This window comes from Acanthochromis polyacanthus, chromosome 6, assembly GCF_021347895.1.
Source record: "Acanthochromis polyacanthus isolate Apoly-LR-REF ecotype Palm Island chromosome 6, KAUST_Apoly_ChrSc, whole genome shotgun sequence".
Taxonomy (NCBI): domain Eukaryota; kingdom Metazoa; phylum Chordata; class Actinopteri; family Pomacentridae; genus Acanthochromis; species Acanthochromis polyacanthus.
The window spans coordinates 30,356,322-30,378,710 of NC_067118.1; the positions used below are offsets into that span (position 1 = coordinate 30,356,322).

Genomic DNA, 22,389 nt, shown 5'->3' on the forward strand with positions numbered 1-22,389 from the left:
GCAAAATGGAGACAAAACAGAGGGAGGGAGGCTGAAATTGAAATAAAACAAAATGTAGAAAAATGAACATAAGGCAGCTACAACAGCTTTTCTCCACCCAGTCCACACCTTCTTTTATATACACATACATATCTGAGAGTTGAAATCAGACAGTTTAAAAACCCAGCCCTTTCAGTGAGTCAAACTTTACTTTATTCTACATCTTTCCTTTCTTACCTTTTATTTTGTTTTGGCTTTTCAGTTTTCAACAAATAAATAATCTATAATTTGTAATTGTAGAAGTGTTCAGGCACCTTCATCACTGCAACTCATTCATCATTCATAACTGCTGTGTTGAGGTGATTTTAGGTTCCACATTTCTTGCTACAAAGCTCTCTATGACACATCCAAGCAGCTGAGGCTCTGTGGGATCAGTATCTTCAGACACCAGATTGAAAAAGCAGTAATGAGATGACCACGAAGTGCTATGCCGGTATTGCTTTTCACGCTGAGGAGATTGTCATAAGTCACTGCACTACCGAGAGTTTCAGTGCTGTTATCATGGTGACAGCTGGCTATATTGCTGCACACAGCCGGCAATGTGTGTGTGTTTTTTTTAAAGACACAGTCTACTTGACTTCATGTCGATAAAACACTTTTGTTCCAGCAGTTGCCAGAGATCTATCTTGTTCAACAGCTTGAGTCCAAATCAAAATACTCACAAAAACTCTCATGCCAGCAAGAAAATGCACTGAGACAAATCAACAGAATCACAGCGGACAAGGATTAAGCATGAAAAAAAGTGAATGGGGAGCAGGAAAAGGCTGCATTCTTAACTTAAAACATTATGTTTCATTAGCAAAGGAATTACCGTGGTTGGACTGCCAAGATTTCCAGGACAGAAATCCATGTTTCCCAGAAGATAAATCCTTTATTCACTTTGAGGTTTTGAGTGAAATGTCTCAACAACTGTTGGATAGATTGCCATAAAATGTCATTTCCTTTTTCTAATATGTTTAACATTTGCTGTTGTGACCAAATACAAACACTTGAAAGTGCAAATTAGATGATCTTAGCCCACCAATATAGTACACTCTGCCATATAGTAAGAACAGCTGCAGAAAGCTTTATAGTAATGTTTGATTTTTAAAAAAAAGTGCACTGCCCAATTAGTACTGAAATAAAACACAGTGCCATAATTTGTAATATCTATTTAGTGTTAATTAGAAAATGTCAGTGCCCTAAAACACAAACTAAACATGCTATACTCACTCATATAAATCAGCATTCAGATAATGGCACATTGCCATCTCAAAGCAACCCTGTAGCTAAGTGGCTAAGTAGCTTTAAAAGCAGTGAATATGGCTTTCAGCTTATTTTTATATTATTCACTTTTTTTGTAGCTTTGCTCACTGCTAGTGGAAAGTGTTCTGAATACCAAACTAACCCTAATATTATGACTACCAAAACTGAAGTGAAAGCTGGTAGTGATAATGAAATAAAAAGCAATGAAACTTAAAGTACAACACAGAACATTGGATGACTCATTCACACAGGAATACACACGTGGACAAAATTGTTGGTACCCCTCAGTTAAAGAAGGAAAAACCCACAATTCTCACTGAAATCACTTGAAACTCACAAAAGTAACAATAAATAAAAAATTATTGAAAATTAAATAATCAAAATCAGTCATCACTTTTGAATTGTTGATTAACATAATTATTTAAAAAAACAAACTAATGAAACAGGCCTGGACAAAAATGATGGTACCCATAACTTAATATTTTGTTGCACAACCTTTTGAGGCAATCACTGCAATTAAACGATTTCTGTATTTGTCAATGAGCGTTCTGCAGCTGTCAACAGGTATTTTGGCCCACTCCTCATGAGCAAACAGCTCCAGTTGTCTCAGGTTTGATGGGTGTCTTCTCCAAATGGCATGTTTCAGCTCCTTCCACATATGTTCAATGGGATTCAGATCTGGGCTCATAGAAGGCCACTTTAGAATAGTCCAACGCTTTTCTCTCAGCCATTCTTGGGTGTTTTTGGCTGTGTGTTTTGGATGGTTGTCCTGTTGGAAGACCCATGACCTGCGACTGAGACCAAGCTTTCTGACACTAGGCAGCACATTTCTCTCCAGAATGCCTTGATAGTCTTCAGATTTCATCGTACCTTGCACACTTTCAAGACACCCTGTGCCAGATGCAGCAAAGCAGCCCCAAAACATTACTGAGCCTCCTCCATGTTTCACCGTAGGGACAGTGTTCTTTTCTTCGTATGCTTGGTTTTTGAGTCTATGAACATAGAGTTGATGTGCCTTACCAAAAAGCTCCAGTTTGGTCTCATCTGTCCAAAGGACATTCTCCCAGAAGCTTTGTGGCTTGTCAACATGCATTTTTGCAAATTCCAGTCTCGCTTTTTTATGAGTTTTTTTCAGCAGTGGTGTCCTCCTTGGTCGTCTCCCATGAAGTCCACTTTGGCTCAAACAACGACGAATGGTGCGATCTGACACTGATGTACCTTGGCCTTGGAGTTCACCTTTAATTTCTTTGGAGGTTGCTCTGGGCTCTTTGGATACAATTCAACGATCCGTCTCTTCAATTTGTCATCAATTTTCCTCTTGCGGCCACGTCCAGGGAGGTTGGCTACTGTCCCGTGGGTCTTGAACTTCTGAATAATATGAGCCACTGTTGTCACAGGAACTTCAAGCTGTTTAGAGATGGTCTTATAGCCTTTACCTTTAAGATGTTTGTCTATCATTTTTTTTCGGATGTCCTGGGACAATTCTCTCCTTCGCTTTCTGTTGTCCATGTTCAGTGTGGTACACACCTTTTCACCAAACAGCAGGGTGACTACTTGTCTCCCTTTAAATAGGCAGACTGACTGATTATGAGTTTGGAAACACCTGTGATGTCAATTAAATGACACACCTGAGTTAATCATGTCACTCTGGTCAAATAGTTTTCAATCTTTTATAGAGGTACCATCATTTTTGTCCAGGCCTGTTTCATTAGTTTGTTTTTTTAAATAATTATGTTAATCAACAATTCAAAAGTAATGGCTGTTTTTGATTATTTAATTTTCAATAAATTTTTATTTATTGTTACTTTTGTGAGTTTCAAGTGATTTCAGTGAGAATTGTGGGTTTTTCCTTCTTTAACTGAGGGGTACCAACAATTTTGTCCACGTGTGTATATATGCTGTTCAGTGTATGATATATAAAATCACTGGCTGGAGTGAATGAACATCAGTCTGTAGTATCTATAAACAGCCTTCACCCCCTTTGGAGGTTTTTCCCCTTTAACTGCTTTTGACATTGAATCCTAGTAAATTAAATCTGTATTTTTTGCGAAAAATTTAGATGGAAAAATGGCAAAATGAAAACCAATTTCCGCCAAAAAATGTAAGTTAATTTAAAATACTGTAAAATAAGAAATTGCATAAGTAGAGGAGCCCCCTTTAAAGCAACTAACTCAATTCAACACAGGTGAAATGTGAATCATCTGAATGTGTTTTAGTCTAAAAACACCTGTATATGGAAGGCAAAATAACACTTCAAGCAACTCAGTGGAAAGGACACTGAAAAGCATAAGTCAGAAGATGGCTACAAGGAACTTTTCAAGTCACTGAAAATCCCCTGGAGTAAACCTACCATTAGGAAATGGAGAGAATATGAGAAATTACAAGCTTCAGTACCTCAGATGGGAGAGACTGTCCATACAACTGTTGTCTGGAGTTCACCAGTAAAAGCTTGATGGAAGAGTGGCAAAGAGAAAACTAGCAGTTGAGAAAAGCACCTAATAAATTTCGGGTAGAGTCCACTACAAGGCACGTGGAGACTCTGAAAATCAACCGGAAGAGGATTCTTTGGCCTGATGAGACAGAAACTGAGCTTTATGGCCATTAGATGCCACTAGATGCTATATTTGACAGACACCAAGCTTTACACATCATCACAAACACACCATCCCCACCTGAAGCATGGTGGTGGCAGCATCATGGTGTAGGGATGCTTGTATACAGCAGGCACTGGAAGGCTGGTAAAGGTAGAGGGTACAATGAATGCAGCAAATGATCCTCACGTAACGGGTTAAATTGCATCTTCCAGGTGTGTAATGCCGATTGAGATCTATCCAAACAGGCTCAATGCTGCAATCATGTCCAAAGACGCATCAGCTAAGTACTGAATTGAAGAGGAGAATACTTATGGATTCGATTACGTTTTTAATTGACATTATTCTGTGCAAATCTGTTTTCACTTTAACATAAAGAGTCTGTTTTCAGTAAATTCTTGTCATAAAAGGCAAACTAAATTGACGACGATTCCCTCTTGAAAAGCAATAAAAGCGGAAATCATCCAAGCGAGTTGAACTCTTTTAATCTGCACTGCATGGCTCGACTGGATTGATGTTAACAGGAAAAGACAGAGAGATTTATTTGATCTGATTCGAAGATCTTTATTGGACAGCGTGATACCAAAAGAACCACGTCTGCTTATTGATGATATGCTTGACTGCTTTTCCACTGTGCACGATCCATGTTTAAAACACTCATTGCTGACTCTGCTCACTTACAGTACGACAAGAATGAATTCTGGAGCATAAAAAGAGGGACAAGGGCAAGATTTTCATAGCACGGTACATAAATATGACTGAGTTTACATGCACAAAGAGAGCCAATGACAAGTTCTTTTTCTTTTTTGCTACTTTTGCTTAAAGGCTGGTGCTGATAGGAGCAGGGTATAGGGGGGAAGGCAGAATAAACAGTTTAACATTACAGTACTTGGTTTCCATCACATCACCAAAGGGAGAGAAGCAGGCAAAATGGTTGCTATGCCGAGAGAGAGAGAGAGAACTACAGAGAAAGGATTTATCATGTGTACAAGTGGAGAGATTGAGAGTCTGAACCTGTAGCACTGAGGCCATGTGATCCCATTCTGGCTGCGTTCTCTCATCTGGACGACTCACAATAATGAGAGAGTGGAAATGTGGTGGATCAGACTCAGATTAGAGGTCTTAGAATCCAAAGACGACGATGGAGAGGGACTTATTACCAACGTACGAGAGAGTATGAGGACAGGGTCTGTAAGATGGGACTTGACAGTGGGAGCATCAGGTGGCCAGCCACAAATGTACACATCTCTGTGTCTCTTTAAGTTAAATGTCTTTTTTTCTTTGTTTCCTTACATCGCAACTATAGTATACATACTGTACAAGACCCACTGAACCACCACTGTGTCCCCAGCAGGGGTGAAGAGAACAGAGAAGTGGCATGGGCTTCTTACACTAACATTCAATACTTAATAAACACAGGAGGGGACTCACACTCAAACACACACACACACATACATACACTTCCGCACAAATGGAGAGACAGACACATAAGAGTTAATGCTTCACAACACCGCTGAATAATATACAAGGAACTTCATCTTTTTAAAAAAATCATACAGGAACTTTCTTCAGCTATATTACAAATAGAGGTTCTTCAAAAATCTCCACTGCTCCAGCTACTGAAAACACTGAAAAATAAAATATCCTAACCAGTGGCATTGGTAGCATAGTCCTTGTTTGCGTATGTGCTCGAAAGAGACAGAAAGATGGAGAGAAGAAGAACAATTAGCTGTGTGGTCATGAGGACAGGATTGAAGTGGCATAGGAAGGATGGAGTGGTCCTTTCAAAAGGGGGAGAAAACAAAAAGTGCCAAGGTAAAGTGAATTCAAGTAATGTGTGCTCTATACACAGGAGAGGGAGGGAGGAGGGAGAGGGGGGAGTACGTCCTGTGCCTCCAACATGGTCACTACTGGCTCCTCCTGTGTTCAGTCAGGCTCGTCGGTGGCTCTGTGGGAGTTTCTCCGCGGGCAGCTTTGGACAGGATGTCTACCCACTTGGCCTGAAATTCTGCATCTTGGGCACTTAAGAGCAAAGTTTGCTGGGTGTGACTGAGCCGGAGCACGTGTTTGACCTCCGACTTCTCAGCTGACGGCACCGTGCTCACCTCGAAGCCGGGGAGAGGTACCGCCCGCGACCCCTTGGAGTCCTACAGAAATTAAAAAATAGTGAGTCAATCAGAAAGAATCTGGTAGTGTTTATAACTGGGTTTTTCTGAGGAAATCGGGAACGTACTAACGTCAGTGCCTTTGACAGCTTGTCTCTTCAGTTGCAGGGGAAAATATTCCACTATGCATGCACAATAAACCCTCCTCTCTCCCATCCCCCTCTTTCTTTCTGTATAATCAGGAAATGCTCGCCCAACTCCCATTAATACTAATCTTTGGAATGGCAGCTTTCTGCACTGGGATTGGGATATTAGTCTTGGAAATGAAACCCGCGGAGGCTTTAACAGGCTGACTTCACTTCTGTGCCATCCACTATGAATGGCAGACTCTCCAGCACACCACTTAACTTACAAAATATGCAAAACATTTTCTTCTGAACTCAAATCACTTACAAACTGATTCTGTTCAGTTCATTATTTTAATCACCATATACTTATATGTGTAATATATGTGGAGATAAACTGCTTCTGTAATCTCTTCTAAGCACCATGTAAGGCTCTTGTTTTATACGTCTCCTCAGGATGCTGCTGGCAGACATACTGCTATATTCAGAGCCAGGATTTCAAGGAACTACAGTAAATCCAGTGAGTTACATCATCTGCTCAGTGCAAACTAAAACCCAGTCACACAGTGGAGCGGCATCACTGACAGCAGCTATACCTGAAGTGAGATTCAGCACAACCAAATCCTCCTGGCCCAAATCTACAGAGCACAGACAGCCTGGCACAGGCAGGATTGGATAGATGGGACTTACACACAGTCAGTCATGTGGCCAGAAGCTACACTGTGCAGATATCCTGCTTGAAAAATGGGGAAGCAGACAGGGTGTATGGGACGGCCAGACATTTAGGAGCTGACTGAAAAACACTGGTTATGTGGAAACATCTGTAGTTTTGCAGTGGGAATCACATATAACCTATCCTGTGTATTGTAAATGATTTTCCGTGGATATAAGTCTTTCAAATATATACAAAGCAGATCTACTGTGTAATTAACGGCAGGAGCATGTCAGTGTAAAGAGTGTATCTGTGTGTTTAACGCTTACCTGTCCACTGCTTTGCAAATACAGCACCAGTGGCTCAGCCTTGGTGATCGCCACCCACATCTTGGACCAGCTCTTCCCTTTGTCCTGCACTTGAAGGTGGCCACACAGCAGGCAGTTCTCTGCTGTGAGAGATGTCTGTCTCTGCAGAGGCACAATAAGATCAATGGTTAATGATTTCCTCAGTCTATAGCTGACTCAGAGCTGGCTGAATATTGAACTCTATATGCACAATTCATTTGAGCACATTTGAAATTGAAAACTACGTGTGTAATATTTTGGAGATTTAAATTTCATGATCAAATGACGACGCAGATCTTCCGCTGTTCCCCGTTATGTAACAACAATGTAGGACACGGTGAGATTTGTACATGGACAGGTGTTTAAGCTCCTGCTGGCCCTTGTTTAAGTCTTGCGTGGCCTATAGCTCCCTCATGTGGCGACTAATCTCACTGCATATTAGCGAGTTTCCAGCTGGGATCCTGTCATAGAGACAGACGGAATTAACCCGAATCACAACCGTGTGACAGTTTCAGCGCTATAAATACAGCTGATATCCTCCTGTCAGCTTTACAGCGTAACCAGAGTGGACTGCACTTCCATCTGCAGCATCCCAGACAGACAGACGGACGGACAGACAGAGGTACAGACACCTGAAGCCGCCAGACTGCAGAGTCAGCAGAGACGAGTGCTTCTCCTGCAGCTGAGACCTCATTACGATATTAGTCATCAAAGCGGGATTAGCTGATCTTCCAGTGCAAATGTGATTGTTAGCGCACGTGTGCTGAATGAGCTCAATGTGTGTTTTGGTGTGTGCAATGATTTCAGACAACAAAAAAAGACAGCGCTGGATTTAAGAAGAACTGCTGTGCATCTCGATTTCTTTTTGTAGCCATCAGAGCAGTGTAGGGTGTTGAACTGGGAGCCATCAATGTCACGGGACTGGCATGATTCAAGGCAGAAAAATAAACTATTATGCACATGCTGTACGGTCTTGTGTGCATATGTGTGCCTCACCTCAGGCGCAGCTTTTCTTCTCTGTTCACTAACCCCGAGATTCTCCAGGCTGAGGGTGGCTTCAAAACATTCGGGGCACTTTCGGCTTGTTTTGTTGTCCATGGTCTTTGAACACTTTGCACAGATGGCCTGCAGAAGGACACAGGGAGAGAGAAACACAGACAGTTAATTGTCTGAAGTAAATTTTCCACTTGTTCCCCAAGTTTCCTCTCTTTCCCTTTCATTTCTACATCCCGCTACACGCTGCCCAAATGTCTCTCGTTCCATCTGTGCTCACCGCTCCACAGGACTTGCAGTGATGTTTGCGCTTGGTGAAATTGAAGCTCTCATTGCAGCCTTTACATGTCTGTTTCTCTTTCTCCTTTTTCTTGGAACTCTTCTGGGGGAAAAAAAACAGGAGTCATGTGTCAAGGTCTTCAGGCTGTCCAATTTCAGTACAAGTGAAGCAAAAGGAACGTCTGACAGCTTGTCTTGCTTTCATCCTTTGTTTGTCTGGTTGTCTGTGTTCCATTTCTCCTTTTTATTAACAAAGACAAAGACAGACGCTCACACAGACACATGGAAATTTCTATTCAGTGTTCTGTCAGATTGTTGTAAGAGATGGGGAGTGAAATTAATCTCCTTTTTGTACAGATAACATGAGAGCTCCTTGTTCATTTACAGCAGGCTGGTCAGCAAGACAAAACTGTTTTTCCTTTTTCACAAGCAGACGGATCCATTGTGAAACCAGTCTTATAACTATCACAATCATCCAGTTAGACATCGCGGTACCTTTTCAGGAAAACCACAAGAACATCTGTCACAGCAAGCGCAAGAAACACATTAATAGCTAATTTCAAGAGCTTCAGCAAAAAAAGGACTTCTCTTTTAACGTACTCAGTTTGAAGAAAAGATACAAACATGTCCAGAAATGTAAAGCAGAAATCCAGTTGCTTTTTATCAAACTTCTAGTATTACCATGACATGAATGACAGCTTACTCCTGTACATAACAGGATGACACATTTTTCTAAAAGGATAAAAAAAATGCTTTAAGGCCAATTATCAGCTCACGTACTCAGTTTTATTGAAAGTAAGTTTACTCCAGGAAAGGAAAGATGCATTGTAGTTTACTTTCAAACCTGAACACAACGCTGGTTCACCCACACACAATTAGTCTGATTAATTCTCTACTCATGATGCAGTCAGACCAAAATCCATCTGTCTTGCTGTCCTTGCAACAGACAAGAAGCATGCTTGCTTGTGTTATTTCACTGTGCTGTTATAACTGAACGAGAACACTCAGAAAGTCTCCTTAATGAGAAGTCAAACCTGTTTCTTTTCTCTGGCTGGACATCGGAGAACCTTGAGAATTTGCACACCAAAATTAAATCAGTGAAGAAAAGAAGGCGGATGGAGGGTTTAGTGTATTTCTGTGTCACTCACCCTTTCTTGTAACCTTTCACCGTCTGAGTCGATGGACGTGTTGGACCAGGGACCCTGATGAGGAGAACAGACACTGTTAGAAGAAGCAGCTTCTTTCTGCAGTCGGACATCTCCACCACTAGGTGTCAGTCTGGACCTTTTGAATCTGGTCCTCCTGTCTAGCTAAGCTTGGCAGGCGTCCAGCTCCAGCCAGCTCAAAGTGGGTCAAAGCAGATCCATAATAGTTTTGTATACACTTTGACTTGGGCTTTCCCTATTAGGTCATGAGAGAGCTCTGGGAGACTCGCAGACGCTACATGTGGAAATAAAGAGCCTCTTTATGTGTGTGTTTTGTCTGTATGATACTACCACATCCTTAGATGGAGAGCTGCTCAGGCAGACAAAGGCCAGACTATGACAGGCGTGTTTGGTGTACTACTGGTCTCCCATGATTCATTGCACCAGACGACCTGCCAACCGACTGATCAATGAAGCGACTGATTGAGGGAGAGTGAGACTGACCGGTGACTCAGGCAGATGGTCATCTTCCCGGGAGAAGGAGCTGTTGAAAGCTTTATTGAACGTTTCGCTGTTTTGTTTGTGTCGCTCTATAGTGGCCCGGATCACCTGGGAGTCAGAAGAGGTTGAGGAGAGATGGAGAGGACACAGAGAAAAGAGAGGATGAAGCTGATCAGATGAGTTCTGCTCACATTCGCCATGAGATCAATGACAGTGTGAATGTGCTAAACTGCAGAGCGGCAGTGTAATGTAAACGTCTCGGTTTATGTTATGATTCCTCAACAAAAATCTTGCCTGAGTAGGAAACAAAGAGAACATCTGTGGCGTGCTGACGGCCCTGAGCGCGCTCCAAATGAATGACAACAGCAATGACATCACTGCTCCAAAAGCATCATGGTCCTGCTGCTGAAGCCTCAAGGACTCTTGTCACAGTCCCGGGGCCTGCTTGGCTAGCGGTGCACATAAATCTCTTTCTTCTCTTTACTTTCCACTGTCCGTCAAGTTTTGGAACGCTACCTCCATTCACTTCAGCCCTCGTGCTCACATACCGACTGAAATCTCACAGGAAAAACCCCCGTCTGTGACATGCCCACCCGCTTATTCCAGCCTGCAAAATGTTTTAATCAGCTTTACTCTGCTGTAACGGGCTAAACGAGCAATAATGAGGAGCTTTATTAGAGAATATAATTCCCAAACACTGAATGAGTGTGCGGAGGAAATGGCAGCTAATTCCATTCTCTAAAAAGGCAGAGCGACAAAATGCTGCATGTGCCCGAGAGACACAGGCTGTGTGTTCGTATGTGTGTGGGTGTGCGACTGCATGTGTGTGATCCTTGCCTGAATCCAGTCTTCCTTCTCCTCCGCTGTCCTATAATGCAGAAAAAAAAAAAAAAAATCAGGAGATTATTTTAAAAAAGAAACAACAAATAATATACAACATCTTAGTAAAATGGCTTTAAACATTCACCTAAGATTAGACAATAAATAAACCCACACTAGATAAGAAATGAATGCAATAAACATAAGTATTAATAAGTAAATAGGATGTTATGAAAAAATCATAACCTAAGCGTACATGTGCAGCCTCGTAAAGCTAAACAGAAAAATATGCCACTAGTGCAGCTTGCTCTGCATGCTATCAACCAGTCAGCTAACTGAGTAAACTGGTTTTCAAGCTATTACTCAGTTTAACAGCAGTTTTTATTGGCATATGGCTGAAACGTGATGGTTTAATGACTGGTTATAACTCCAGGCACTTTATAGAAGAAAATCTAAGATGAAAATAAAAATATTCCTTACAATATTTCCTAACTAGCTCACAGAGGGTGACAAAATAAAGGAAAAACCTGCACCTTTGACCTCTACATTTAGAATCCAGTGGCTCTGTTCTGCTAAGGGGAGCATTTTGGCCACATGGTTTGGCTTCACTTGTGCCCTTTGAGGGAAAGAGTCACTGCAAATCACATTTATCCTCTGATCAAACATGACAGCAGTCTCTTCCAGGATGACAATGCCTCCATTCATAGATTACGAGCGGTCACTGAGGAGTTTGATTACAATTAAAATGATCAAACACCAAATGATGGCAACACCTTTGTGAAAAATGGTGTTCAACTCTTCTGTAGAGTTCCAGAGACTTGGAAAACCGAGGACAAGATGCTTTAAAGCTTTCTGGCAGCACTTTATCTGGTTTCCTTTCATTAGGCCTCTATACAGAGCACTTTATCTGTTCATATGACTAGAACATTCTGTCTTGTTCCTTTGCTCAATATTAAACAATGCAACGGAAGATTAACTGCATTTTATATGGCAACAGAACGTTTTCAAATTCCAGTTTGGCATTTCCCTCTGCAGCTGATTTAAATGTCTTCACCTGGCTTGCAGCTCCAGCGAGCGTTGTTTACCGATGATGGCAAACGTGTGAGGAAGGTTCTGCTTCACGTTCTCCTGCACCTGAGGTCAAGAAGCAAGAGGAAATGTGATTTGCATTTAGTAGAATACCTAAAAGGCTAGAGGAGAAAACAAAAAAGACGAGAAGAGGAACTCTACCTCCATTCCAGCAATGTCAATCCTCTCTCTGACACTGAATTTCTGCCCCATCAGTCTGAGTTTAGGCACACAGTATAGCACCATATTGTTGAACTAGATCAGAGACAGAAATGACGCAGATGATGAGCTGTACAGAAAAATAGAAAAACATTCTTCTGCCTGTTTGACATTTGCCTGATGGAATACTCCTCTCACCAAGTAGAGGTATCGGTCTTGTGCTGTTCCGTTTTTGGCTGACATCTTCTTGATATGTCCTTCTTTGATGAGCTCATTGGCGGGGTTAACTATGTCCTCTTCTCCTCCAAGCCTCTCATAAACCTCCAACAGCTTGTGCATCTTCTCCTGAAAACACATGAAGCACCAGGAATGATGAGGAAAGCGAGAGCATAGACAGAGCTCTAAGCCAAACTCTACTGGAGGGGGGTTATTTTGTTATCAGCTCTGATTCATTCATGGCTTTTCCAGCGCGTCAGAAAGCAGGTATTATATTTCTCTATTGATTCATAGACACATTTGTCCGCTTGAGTAGTTTAAAGGATGTGAGAGGTACGGTATCATAGCCAGACAGAGGAAAGAGATGAGGAGGATGAGTGTTAAAGAGTCAGTCAGACTTCCGCGAACTAAAACTCGAGGCAGGAAACAGCAGCTTCCTGTCTGTACTAATGCAATGCTGCTGACTGACACCAGCAAGTAGTTGGTTTTTGTAAGGCTCAGTCAGACAGGAGTGTTGAAAATGGTTTTACGTGCAACAGACGTGAAAACAAAACAGAATAACAAAGCAGTGAGGTCAAGTGTTGAGCAAAGTCTTACCATTTTCCTGATTGCTGCATTGGAGTGGTTTGCTGCAGTAGAGATGAGCTCCAGTGCCTCTGCAATACACAAATGGAAGGAGGTGAGCCAAACAGCGAGGAAAAACAATAACACAAAATTGCTAATTATCAGAAACTCCAACAGGAGACGGACATGAACTAATCTCTCAAATAAACCACACAACAAATAATAATTGTGCTCCAGTAATTACACTGCACATGTTGGACAGGATTAACTGAACAGGCATTCTTAACATCAGCCGCACTGTCTGCTTTCGGCTGGCTTCTGGCCAGTAGAGAGTCTAGCACTAATGCCTGCGAGCACCTGACTCAGCCATCTTAATCATAACCTACGTAAACAGAAGAGACACACAGGCAGGGAAATGGGGCCAAAACAACTGGGATAAATTGCCTTTCAGTTGGAGTGGACTCCAAGCAGCACAGAGTGGTGATGTAAAGGCTAAATGGACACGCTGATGTGGGAGGACATCAGATCATGTAAAATGTGCACTCCGTCTTTAGTTGGCTATATGTAAAACTGTACAAAAGGCAATGTTTGAAGCATCTAGGTGAAGTTAAGGCGTAATATTAACAGATGTGTAACAAGCAGAGATGGAGCTGCTTAATGTCCTGCTAATATCTTCACCATCATTTATCCCATGTCGGGAGTTACTGAGGCTACATGTGTCTACAGAATATAACAACTGTTTATCTTAAAGAGAAACTCCTGATTTGAGCTTGTTCACTTCTATGCTGTACACACATTTACGTAGATTCCTGCCGTACTGTGTTTATAAAGACAATTTTTAAACTTTGCACAAACTTTGAGCAAAAACTCCTTTAGCTAGCTTGTGTCTAAAGGTTAGTTAAGATGTTTCTGATGGATCACCAGCATTGTCTACAATACTTGAACTGGGAGAAGAATGAATCCTTTCAAGGACTAAGACATTATAGCACATTTAAAAAGTTAGATTCTGGAAACTAATTATAACCTAACACTGAGACGAAAAATATGAAGTTCTCTTTATGTTCAATATGATACTTCACAGATACAAAGTTGCGATATTAGGGCAGAATATAAATATATATATATATAGTTTCACACATCACATTGCAAGAAGTGTGATATGAACACACCACACTGCAACTTGATACAAAATGAGAACTTATATACTTCTCTTTTTTAATTACTACTCTACAAGAGACATTTCTCTGACTGAACTTAATTTACTCTGACTGAAGAATCCTTCGATACTCTGACATTATTTTTTAACTTTACTTAAACAACATAGAGGTTTGTTGACACACAGGCTCCACATGGGCAGAACAAAAAGAGCGAGGAACTTCAGAGGAAGACTAAAGAGGAAGATTTGGTCGCCAAAAAAGACACAACATCAGAATGAAAATATCTCGGCTCCAGAAAGAATGATGTTCACCAAAAACTGGCCCTTTGTCTGTAGTGTCTTGAAATTATTAGCAGCACACAAGGCTACACAAAGTAACGTGTTTGCCCACTTCAATCTGCACCACAAAACTCTGCATGACGAGTGCAAAGTCAGATCTCTCAAAATGCCATCCCAGAGCTGCGTGAAAAATGCGAGGCATGAAGTGAAACAGAGCTCTCACAGTGGAACGTTACGCAGCGACAGTTGACTTGCGGTCCAGTCGGACAACGGAGTCCCACATAAGTCTGATCGGCCGCTTTATTAACGAGGACCAACAACTGAAAAGTCGCTGTTTGCAAACTGTATTCATCACGGAGGATCATACAAGTGAGAACATTGCAATGTGGAAGAGAGAAGTAGTAGTGGTTTGGAGCCTCAACATCTGGTCTGTATAACAGGATGTGATGTGGTGAAGATGGTGAATGCTGGTGCTCTGAACAAGTGGACCAGGGTGCAGTGTTTTGGCCACAGACTGCATCTTGCACTTGGTAAGTTACACAAATAGAATATTTACTAAGCAGCTTTACTTAAATACCTGCCATAGAATCCAACAGTTATCAACTTTAATTAGTTTAATAAATGTTAGTTTTACAAGCAGTCTACTGTTAAAGGCACATTCATTTCAAACGGTTGGACACACAGCTAACAGGATGAGGAATAATGAAGGTTAAAGACTGTCAGGTTCATAGCCTGAGCTCTGGATGCCAGGACTATCGCATTGGTGGGAATTTCTCAATAGCTCTTGAAACTGATGTTTTCCCAAAAAATTATCTCAATTATTCTAAAAATGATAAGTTCTTTATTGTGCATTCATGGGGTCACACAACTCTCAAATGTTCATTTCTGCATCAGTGAACATGCTTTCGCTTCACCAGCGCTTGTGTGAATGAGGATCTGCAATGGTTCACATCCTTTTAGGTATTTTCATTGACCTCTAATTATTTCACAGCTTCAGCTTAATTGCAGGATTCACATTCGCTACAGACATTTAGTCCAGCCATGTCCACCTACGTACTTTCTGTATTGTGTTTATCTAGACGTGTGGTACTTTGTTATTAGATGATTTTTAAATGGATGGATGGATGATGGATGGATATTTACATTTTACGTCAACATTTGGGAGAAAAACTACCATTAAAGACTAAAAATATGTTACATGCAAAATCTTTCAGGCATCTGAGCAATGACTTTTTAACTGCCAGATGTGTTTAGTCAAAGATACACAAACCATAAACTCTGTATTGTGAGTCTTCACACTCCAAAACACATCATCTTGATACAACGATCACATGTACGACATATTCTGCTGGAGATACAACAGGCTGTGTGCGTTGCAGTGAAAACTGTGATTGTTTAATGTCTCACTTTCTGCATCTTTTCGGTCGAGAGCGTCATCAGGCAGCTTCTTCAGGTAGTCTTTGAGCAGCATCTCGTAGCGAGGAATCCTTTGGACCGGTTCCAGCATGTGGTGCTGCAGCGTCAGGTTCCCACACACATCCTGTTTCTGTCGGTTCAAACACACAACAGAGCTAAGATTTGAACCGATCAGCCTTGAAAATGCACCATTTGCAAGATGAAGATCAGAGAAGATCAGAGAGAGGACAAATCTTTGCTTTGGCTGAAATTCTCCAAATGTGTTCAGAGAAAAACAAACACTAATAAATGACTTTTTTTCTTTTTTACAGTAGATGAAAATTGTCAACAACGCTTTAGTAAGACATTTCATGAAGATGTAATTGAAATATGCTGCTAATAACTATAATAGAAGTGTAGAAGTAAAATCACAAAACATACAAACGCAGATACAAACCTGTATATTCTGGACAACACTTTTGAACTGTGAGGACCGCTGCGTCCAGGTGTTGACCAAGTCCATAGCTCGGTCAAAGTTCTTCACATATTCACCGTACATCTTCATGAACGGAGCCAGTTTCTGGAGGATGTCTCCAATGCGAGGGTTGGAGTCCCTACAGCAAACACACACAAAAACACATCGCTGAATTCTTCGCAAAACTAAATGTTCATTTTTCCAGTATTTGATAGTTCAATCATCTACAGATTCCTCTGAATCATTTGAGCAAATTTAAGCCACCGATTTCCGTTTCAAAATAAAGCTTTTTCTTCCATCTAAGGCTCAACATTTAAAAGTTACAGGCAGCTCGTTAGCCTTCACTGACATCTGAATCAATCTGTCCCTGTACAATAAGTTCCTCGCTTATGTAACGCTACAAGTTGCAGCTTAAACAGAAAATCCCCAATGTCTGCAGGGAGATTAGACATTCACACAGTTTCCAACTTAGACAATAAGCTTGGAAATTAAAGGTTTTCTTTATCAGATTCTTTTAGATAGTTTCCCCTGACATTTCACAAACACAGATTTCTGTTTCACCGCACTATTGCCACACATAGAAGACAGGAGGTTTTGGTGTCATTCATCAGAAGTAAAAAAATGAAGAGATAAGACTTATCTCAAGAGCATTATTGGAGCAGCACATAAATTAATCCTTACGCATTTTCTTCCTAAGGTGACTTTCTGTGCGGATGTCTCTTGGTTGGCCTTTCTATCTGAGCCAAAAAATGTTAATCAGTTTCAGATAAAAGCATGTGAGGGGAACCAGGGGACAGGTGATTTCCCTAAACACAGCTCTCTAGTGGAGTCATTATCTACCAAGGGTGGCTGATGCTGGCACAAAATCACACACTGCTGGTAAATTTCCTGCTTACTGTGAAAAAAAGACAGAAAATGCCCGCAATCTGCAACTCTGACATACACAGAAACAACCTAGTAATTACACAGCGCTGAAAACCTGACTATAATGCCTCCCTGCTGCCGCCCAGCTGCCCTGAGAGCTACAACCTCTCAGGGATGGTTTAACTGATCCCCACAGAGCCAAAGCATCTCAGGAATAACTTCACACAAATGCTTTAGGGAACCCGCTGAACCGATCAGTGTCCACTCCTCACCATTCTCCGGTAATCCGTGTCTTGAGCTCAGGGAGCAGGAATTTATCATGGAAGCAGTAGATGGAGGAGATGTTGGAGAAGATCCCAGTAATGACGTCCTGAGGGATTCCAGCCTCTGTGAGCTTAGTGCAAAATACCTGCAGAGGACACATTTGGAGAGAAAAAACTTTAGAAAAAAAGAGGCAAAACTGGAAAACTTTCCATGTTGCTGTTTGTCTACACAAACATATTCCCATATCTTCCCAGTTTTGGCTTCTCATCCAACTGACATCGACAAGCTGAAAACAATTTAATTCATGACCAAAGGCAAGATTTTATTAAAAAGCAGTTTCTGAGTGTCTTGTTTCACATTTTCAGTCACTGTGGGCTCATTTTTCCCTGCATTATAAAGTCTTATGCCTCTTTGGAAACAGTACAACAATCATACATAAATCATACAAAAAACCCAAAAAACTAAAGTTGAATTTCTTTGACTTTTTAATTCAGAAAACTTGAGAAAAACCTAAAATCAACATGTACATCATTTCTCCAAGAGTCACCAGGTGTTACAAGTACGAATAAGAAAAGTCACTATACAGTATATACTGTAGATCTTTTACTACTTACATTTTAAATTTGTTTCTATGCTTGCTTCCTCTCTGCTCGGTATATATGTGTAGAATACAGTGGGTCTGAATAAATATTTCATTTTTAGGCTTAGATTTGGTTATTTTCCCAACAGAAGAGCACATGATCACACATGGTTAGTTCTAAGAACGTCTGTAAACTGGAAATCCCATGAATATTTCCAATTTCACACTGTCTGGCTCTGACAAATGGTGTAATTTTGGTGATGTCTTTTCGGACAGCATGCGTTTAAAACCCGCGGTTCCAGGGTTCAGATGGTTTATGCATTAAGGGTGAAACTGTACATTTCAATTCTGATTTTTAGTCTGTGAAAGACCACAAATTCATGAAAACTGCATGTAGCCCATTTTTCAATAGCTTGTTTTAGTCTAATGGTGAAAGATAAGAAAATCACAATTCATCAAATCGTCAGCTGGATAGTATATTTTCGTAACTTGTGCTTGAAAGCAGAACTGTGGAAGCGAAAACACATGAAACATGAACTGGGCAGGAGAGGTCTAACGAAGATGGTTGCATCATGGGAAATGTCGGATCCACTGTTCATGAAGCTTTAGCAAAACCAGCGACGAAAATTCTCTGTTGCTCCAGTTTACTCTCTTGAATGATTCATTGATTATCAGTATTATTAGGGATGAATTTTCTGTCTGATTAAACACTATTACAAATTAAGGTCAGGGAGTAAGCAAATCTGACAGCAGCAGGTCTGTAATGTTCACATTCAGCTTTGTTTTTAAAGATTCGATCTGTCATGACTCTATCATATCATCCTCGCCGGTCATGGTAATGGATGGACACTGCTGTATCCATGGCAACTAGCATCGTGTGAAAGCAGTGAGACAAAAACAGGAAGTTAAAAAGAGGGTTCTCTGCTGTCGGTCGCAAAAAAACCATCGCTGCTCTGTGATAGGGCAGCTGCTCACCTCCTCTACCACACACACCGAACAAAGAGGAGGAAGAGTCAACCACTGGGAGAGAATTCACACATCACGAGCACAAGTGAACACAAAAATACTGTAGCTAGAAGGACAAAAAAAAAAACTGTAACCCATTCATTAGAATGAGAAATGATCAAATAAAAGAGCAACGAAACAGAGAAGGTCTTGACTTTGTATAGTGAAGAAGATGAAATCAGAGTGTTTGGAGCTAAAAAAAAAAACGGATTAACTGATTAGTCAAGTAAATGATAATAATTATTAGCATTAATAAAGTAATACTTCTTTTCAGTGACATTATCTCTGGATTTTGGACTTTTAATAAGGTCAAATAACTAATCTGAGACCGTGAACTCGTACTTTGGTAAATTGTAACAGGCATTACTATTATCTAGTATTTTACGGACTTAATGACAAAGAGATTTATCTAAAAGATAATCTTGTAACTCCCAGCTTAGGCAGAGATTTAACGAAAGTGCTTCAAACAGCTCCATAAACTAAAGGCCACACTGATTAGCTAGAACACCTTGAATGGCCGCCATCGTAGCTTGATCTATTGTCTTCCCAAAATAAGGACAAATACAACAAATACTAATAAAAATAATGTAATAACCTCTTGAAGCACAACTTGAACATATACAGCGGAGAATGCATCTTCACTGTGACATTTTAAGTATTGTTAAATGCACTATTTCTAAACATCTGATCTTCAAAACCCAGCAGCAGCTCTGAAAAACATTATCTTGACAAAATCATTGCCAGAAACTGTGAGAACGGAAATATTTATCAGAATTCAAACTATCTTGTGGTCCTTGAATTTCTAATCTGTGACATATTGTTCAATTGGAAAACAACCAGATTTAGGCTTGAAATTGTTACACTTTATCTAAAATCACTTCATTCTACATGTCTTACTTAAAAAAAATCACCAAAAATACAAAGTTTGTACAAAACAGATTCGGTAAAAAACAAAATATTCTGCACTTCTCAGCGCAACCATAAAGTCATTAGTGTCTCAGCTCCAACCAACAGTCACATTACAAAAAATTCAGCCATTTTTTTTTAGCTCAACTGGTTTGAATTGCAGGCTGTGTTTACAAGAAAATAAAATAAATAAGTAGTAAAGTGCTTACAGTATGCAGAATCACTAGGTTATTTTTCCAGTTTTGGTAACACCTGCAAGCACGTAAAAATTGTATAAATTGCTTTCATGTTTAAAAAATGTTTTTTTTTAATTTTTGCAAAATAAAGAATGAAAGAAAGGTAACTCTTTTTATGATTTATGGCATTATAATCCTGTTAAACTGCACAGAAGACCTTTTAGAGTTCTATCTGTAATCTCTATTCTTCTGGCTATGGTTGTGTTGTTTACATAGATGTACAGGACTTTAATTGCCCGTGAAAAATGAGCAAAAAAGTCACAGGAGCAAAAAACAGAAACACCACAAATTGCTCAGGTTCAGGGGGTTAATATATGGAACGCAAAGAGCATGAATTAGAAAGTAATTTGGAGTTTTCTCTCGAGTTGAAATAAAAAAAAACAGATTTCTTGTTATTTTAGACGACTGAATCCTTCTGGGCGAGTTTTGAGTAATTTAAAGCAAATTTTGTCATTTTATTTACCAATTTATTGTCATTTTGGACACTTTTTGAGTCATTTTGGAAAGTTGTAACTCACCAAGGTCCAGAAACACATCATTTCTTCTCTGATTTGCGTCATAAAATATGGATATTTATAAAGATATTTTTGAAATGTAATTTTCTTACTGTTAACTTTTTACATTGCAATTTGTGCAGCAAAATTGAACTGTATAAAGCTTAAGCTGGACAGCATCTTCAAGCCCAAACCGTTTTTTAAAAAGCTGCATAATTAAACCCAGCTAAGATTCTGGAAGCACATCTTTAGTTCACAAGATTTACACACAAATAGATCCAGAACACTGTGAGGGTATTGTGCTGCAACACAAACACACATTCAGACATCCAACTCCAAATAGCTGCACAGAGCTCACGCGCATGCTCACGTTTGTGGTGACAAAGTTGTGTTTGTATTGCACATGTGTAAAAATAACCCCCATGCACAAAATGGTTCTCACAAGATCTGCTCTGACTAATCCAGTCAGCAGAGGGTTACTGTGCAGTAGACCACAACGCCACTTTTAATCCAGCTCAGGCCTGATCTCGAACACTCTACTGGCACACTTGGATGATTGAAATCTGAACCAGAGGCCCCCACATGTGGAGATGGAAGCTGAACGTTACCTGGTCGAGGAGGTTGAGTCTTTTTACGTAGGCCTCTTCTGTGTGGAGGAGCTCTTTGGCGATGTTCAGGAGCTTCTGAGCCTCTGAGCACTGAAGGAAACAGACAAGCATTAGAGATTACTTCTGAGGCATGAAAACAAAGAGAAACATGAACTCCAACTCATCACTTAGAAAACCTTTTAATCCTTTTAGTTTTTAAGAAGTTTGCAGCACCCACAGCTCAAGGAAAATAGCACTTTAGGTTTTACAAGTTAGAGCCAAAAATCATCCTCTGAGAAAAGGGTTAGTTAAGCAGCACTGACAGAAAAGGGTTAGTTAGAAAACGTTTAACAAGCTTCACATCCATACGTTATTCATCACCTTTAACCAAATCATAAAGCACATTACAGAACTATTGTCCCTCCATGATTCCTACACAGCTTGTAGGAGCAAAGTCTGCTAAAAATAAACTTATTGGGGTTTTTTTTGGCCCAAATTTTGAAAAAAACAAAAACAAAACTAACATCCACATAACAAAATGTGCAAGGGCGTCAGTTTGTTTTTAAAAGTGGGGGGGATGGAGACCACAGCACTTTGAGAAAATGTCGAAGAACGGCGACAAAATACCACAAGCTGGGCTCGAACTCACAACCACCGCACCAAAGCCGGAGGCTCAAGCTGTTGAGCTATCCATACATATGGGTAGAGAGGTCTGTGGGCCGCTATAGTACTAATTCTCTCGGGCCGAAATTTTGCCCCTGCACGCCTCTGGTCGGAGCTTCCACTTGGCACAGGCGCAAATTTAGCATCTGCGCGGTTTTTTTTGTTTTTTGTTTTAACCTCACGAAGGTGTGCTGCGTGTCTGTGCAACTCTCGGCCGAGTGCGGATGGTGCGTTCAGGAGCGTCGGAATTTTCTATACTACTGAAAATAACTGGGTTTACAACGGCTTACATGTGAAGAATTTGAATGTGTTGGAGACAAAATGACCCCTGACAAAAAGCGGGGGGGACACGTCCCCACCGTCCCCGCCTAAACTGACGCCTATGAAAATGTGTACGGCAAAAGAAATCAGCAGCTTTTCTAAAGTTATCTCGAACATTTTCTATCAAGAGCATCAGCATTTTTATAATACATATAATTGCATTCCTTCATTTTATTTATGTATTTTTGGTTGCTGATGTTGACGTCACAACAAATCCTTTTTCATCTCTAGCATCCAAAGCAAAAATGTGCGAAGATTTGTGTCACACAACACACTAAAATGAGGATCTTGTAAATGTGCAGCTATAATCTATACT

The 22,389-nt window shown here is 40.5% G+C and overlaps 1 protein-coding gene across 2 annotated transcripts in view; it reads right to left on the reverse strand.

Annotated features, from left to right (window-relative positions):
- Positions 1 to 4,414: 4,414 nt before the first annotated feature.
- fgd (faciogenital dysplasia) overlaps positions 4,415 to 22,389 on the reverse strand; it is a 74,949-nt gene continuing 56,974 nt past the window's right edge. The window contains exons 5-19 of one of the 2 annotated variants that reach the window (XM_022205035.2): positions 21,111 to 21,200; positions 17,290 to 17,426; positions 16,136 to 16,292; positions 15,691 to 15,829; positions 12,882 to 12,940; positions 12,267 to 12,413; positions 12,072 to 12,164; positions 11,896 to 11,975; positions 10,860 to 10,890; positions 10,026 to 10,130; positions 9,525 to 9,578; positions 8,378 to 8,476; positions 8,101 to 8,229; positions 7,087 to 7,227; positions 4,415 to 6,022 (exon numbers count right to left, since the gene is read on the reverse strand). In XM_022205035.2, coding sequence (XP_022060727.2) covers positions 5,783 to 6,022; positions 7,087 to 7,227; positions 8,101 to 8,229; positions 8,378 to 8,476; positions 9,525 to 9,578; positions 10,026 to 10,130; positions 10,860 to 10,890; positions 11,896 to 11,975; positions 12,072 to 12,164; positions 12,267 to 12,413; positions 12,882 to 12,940; positions 15,691 to 15,829; positions 16,136 to 16,292; positions 17,290 to 17,426; positions 21,111 to 21,200 — 1,701 coding nt within the window. In that variant the 3' untranslated portion in view covers positions 4,415 to 5,782. Of the gene's footprint in view, positions 6,023 to 7,086; positions 7,228 to 8,100; positions 8,230 to 8,377; positions 8,480 to 9,524; positions 9,579 to 10,025; positions 10,131 to 10,859; positions 10,891 to 11,895; positions 11,976 to 12,071; positions 12,165 to 12,266; positions 12,414 to 12,881; positions 12,941 to 15,690; positions 15,830 to 16,135; positions 16,293 to 17,289; positions 17,427 to 21,110; positions 21,201 to 22,389 lie in introns of both variants that reach the window. The other variant, XM_022205034.2, reaches the window with a different exon arrangement.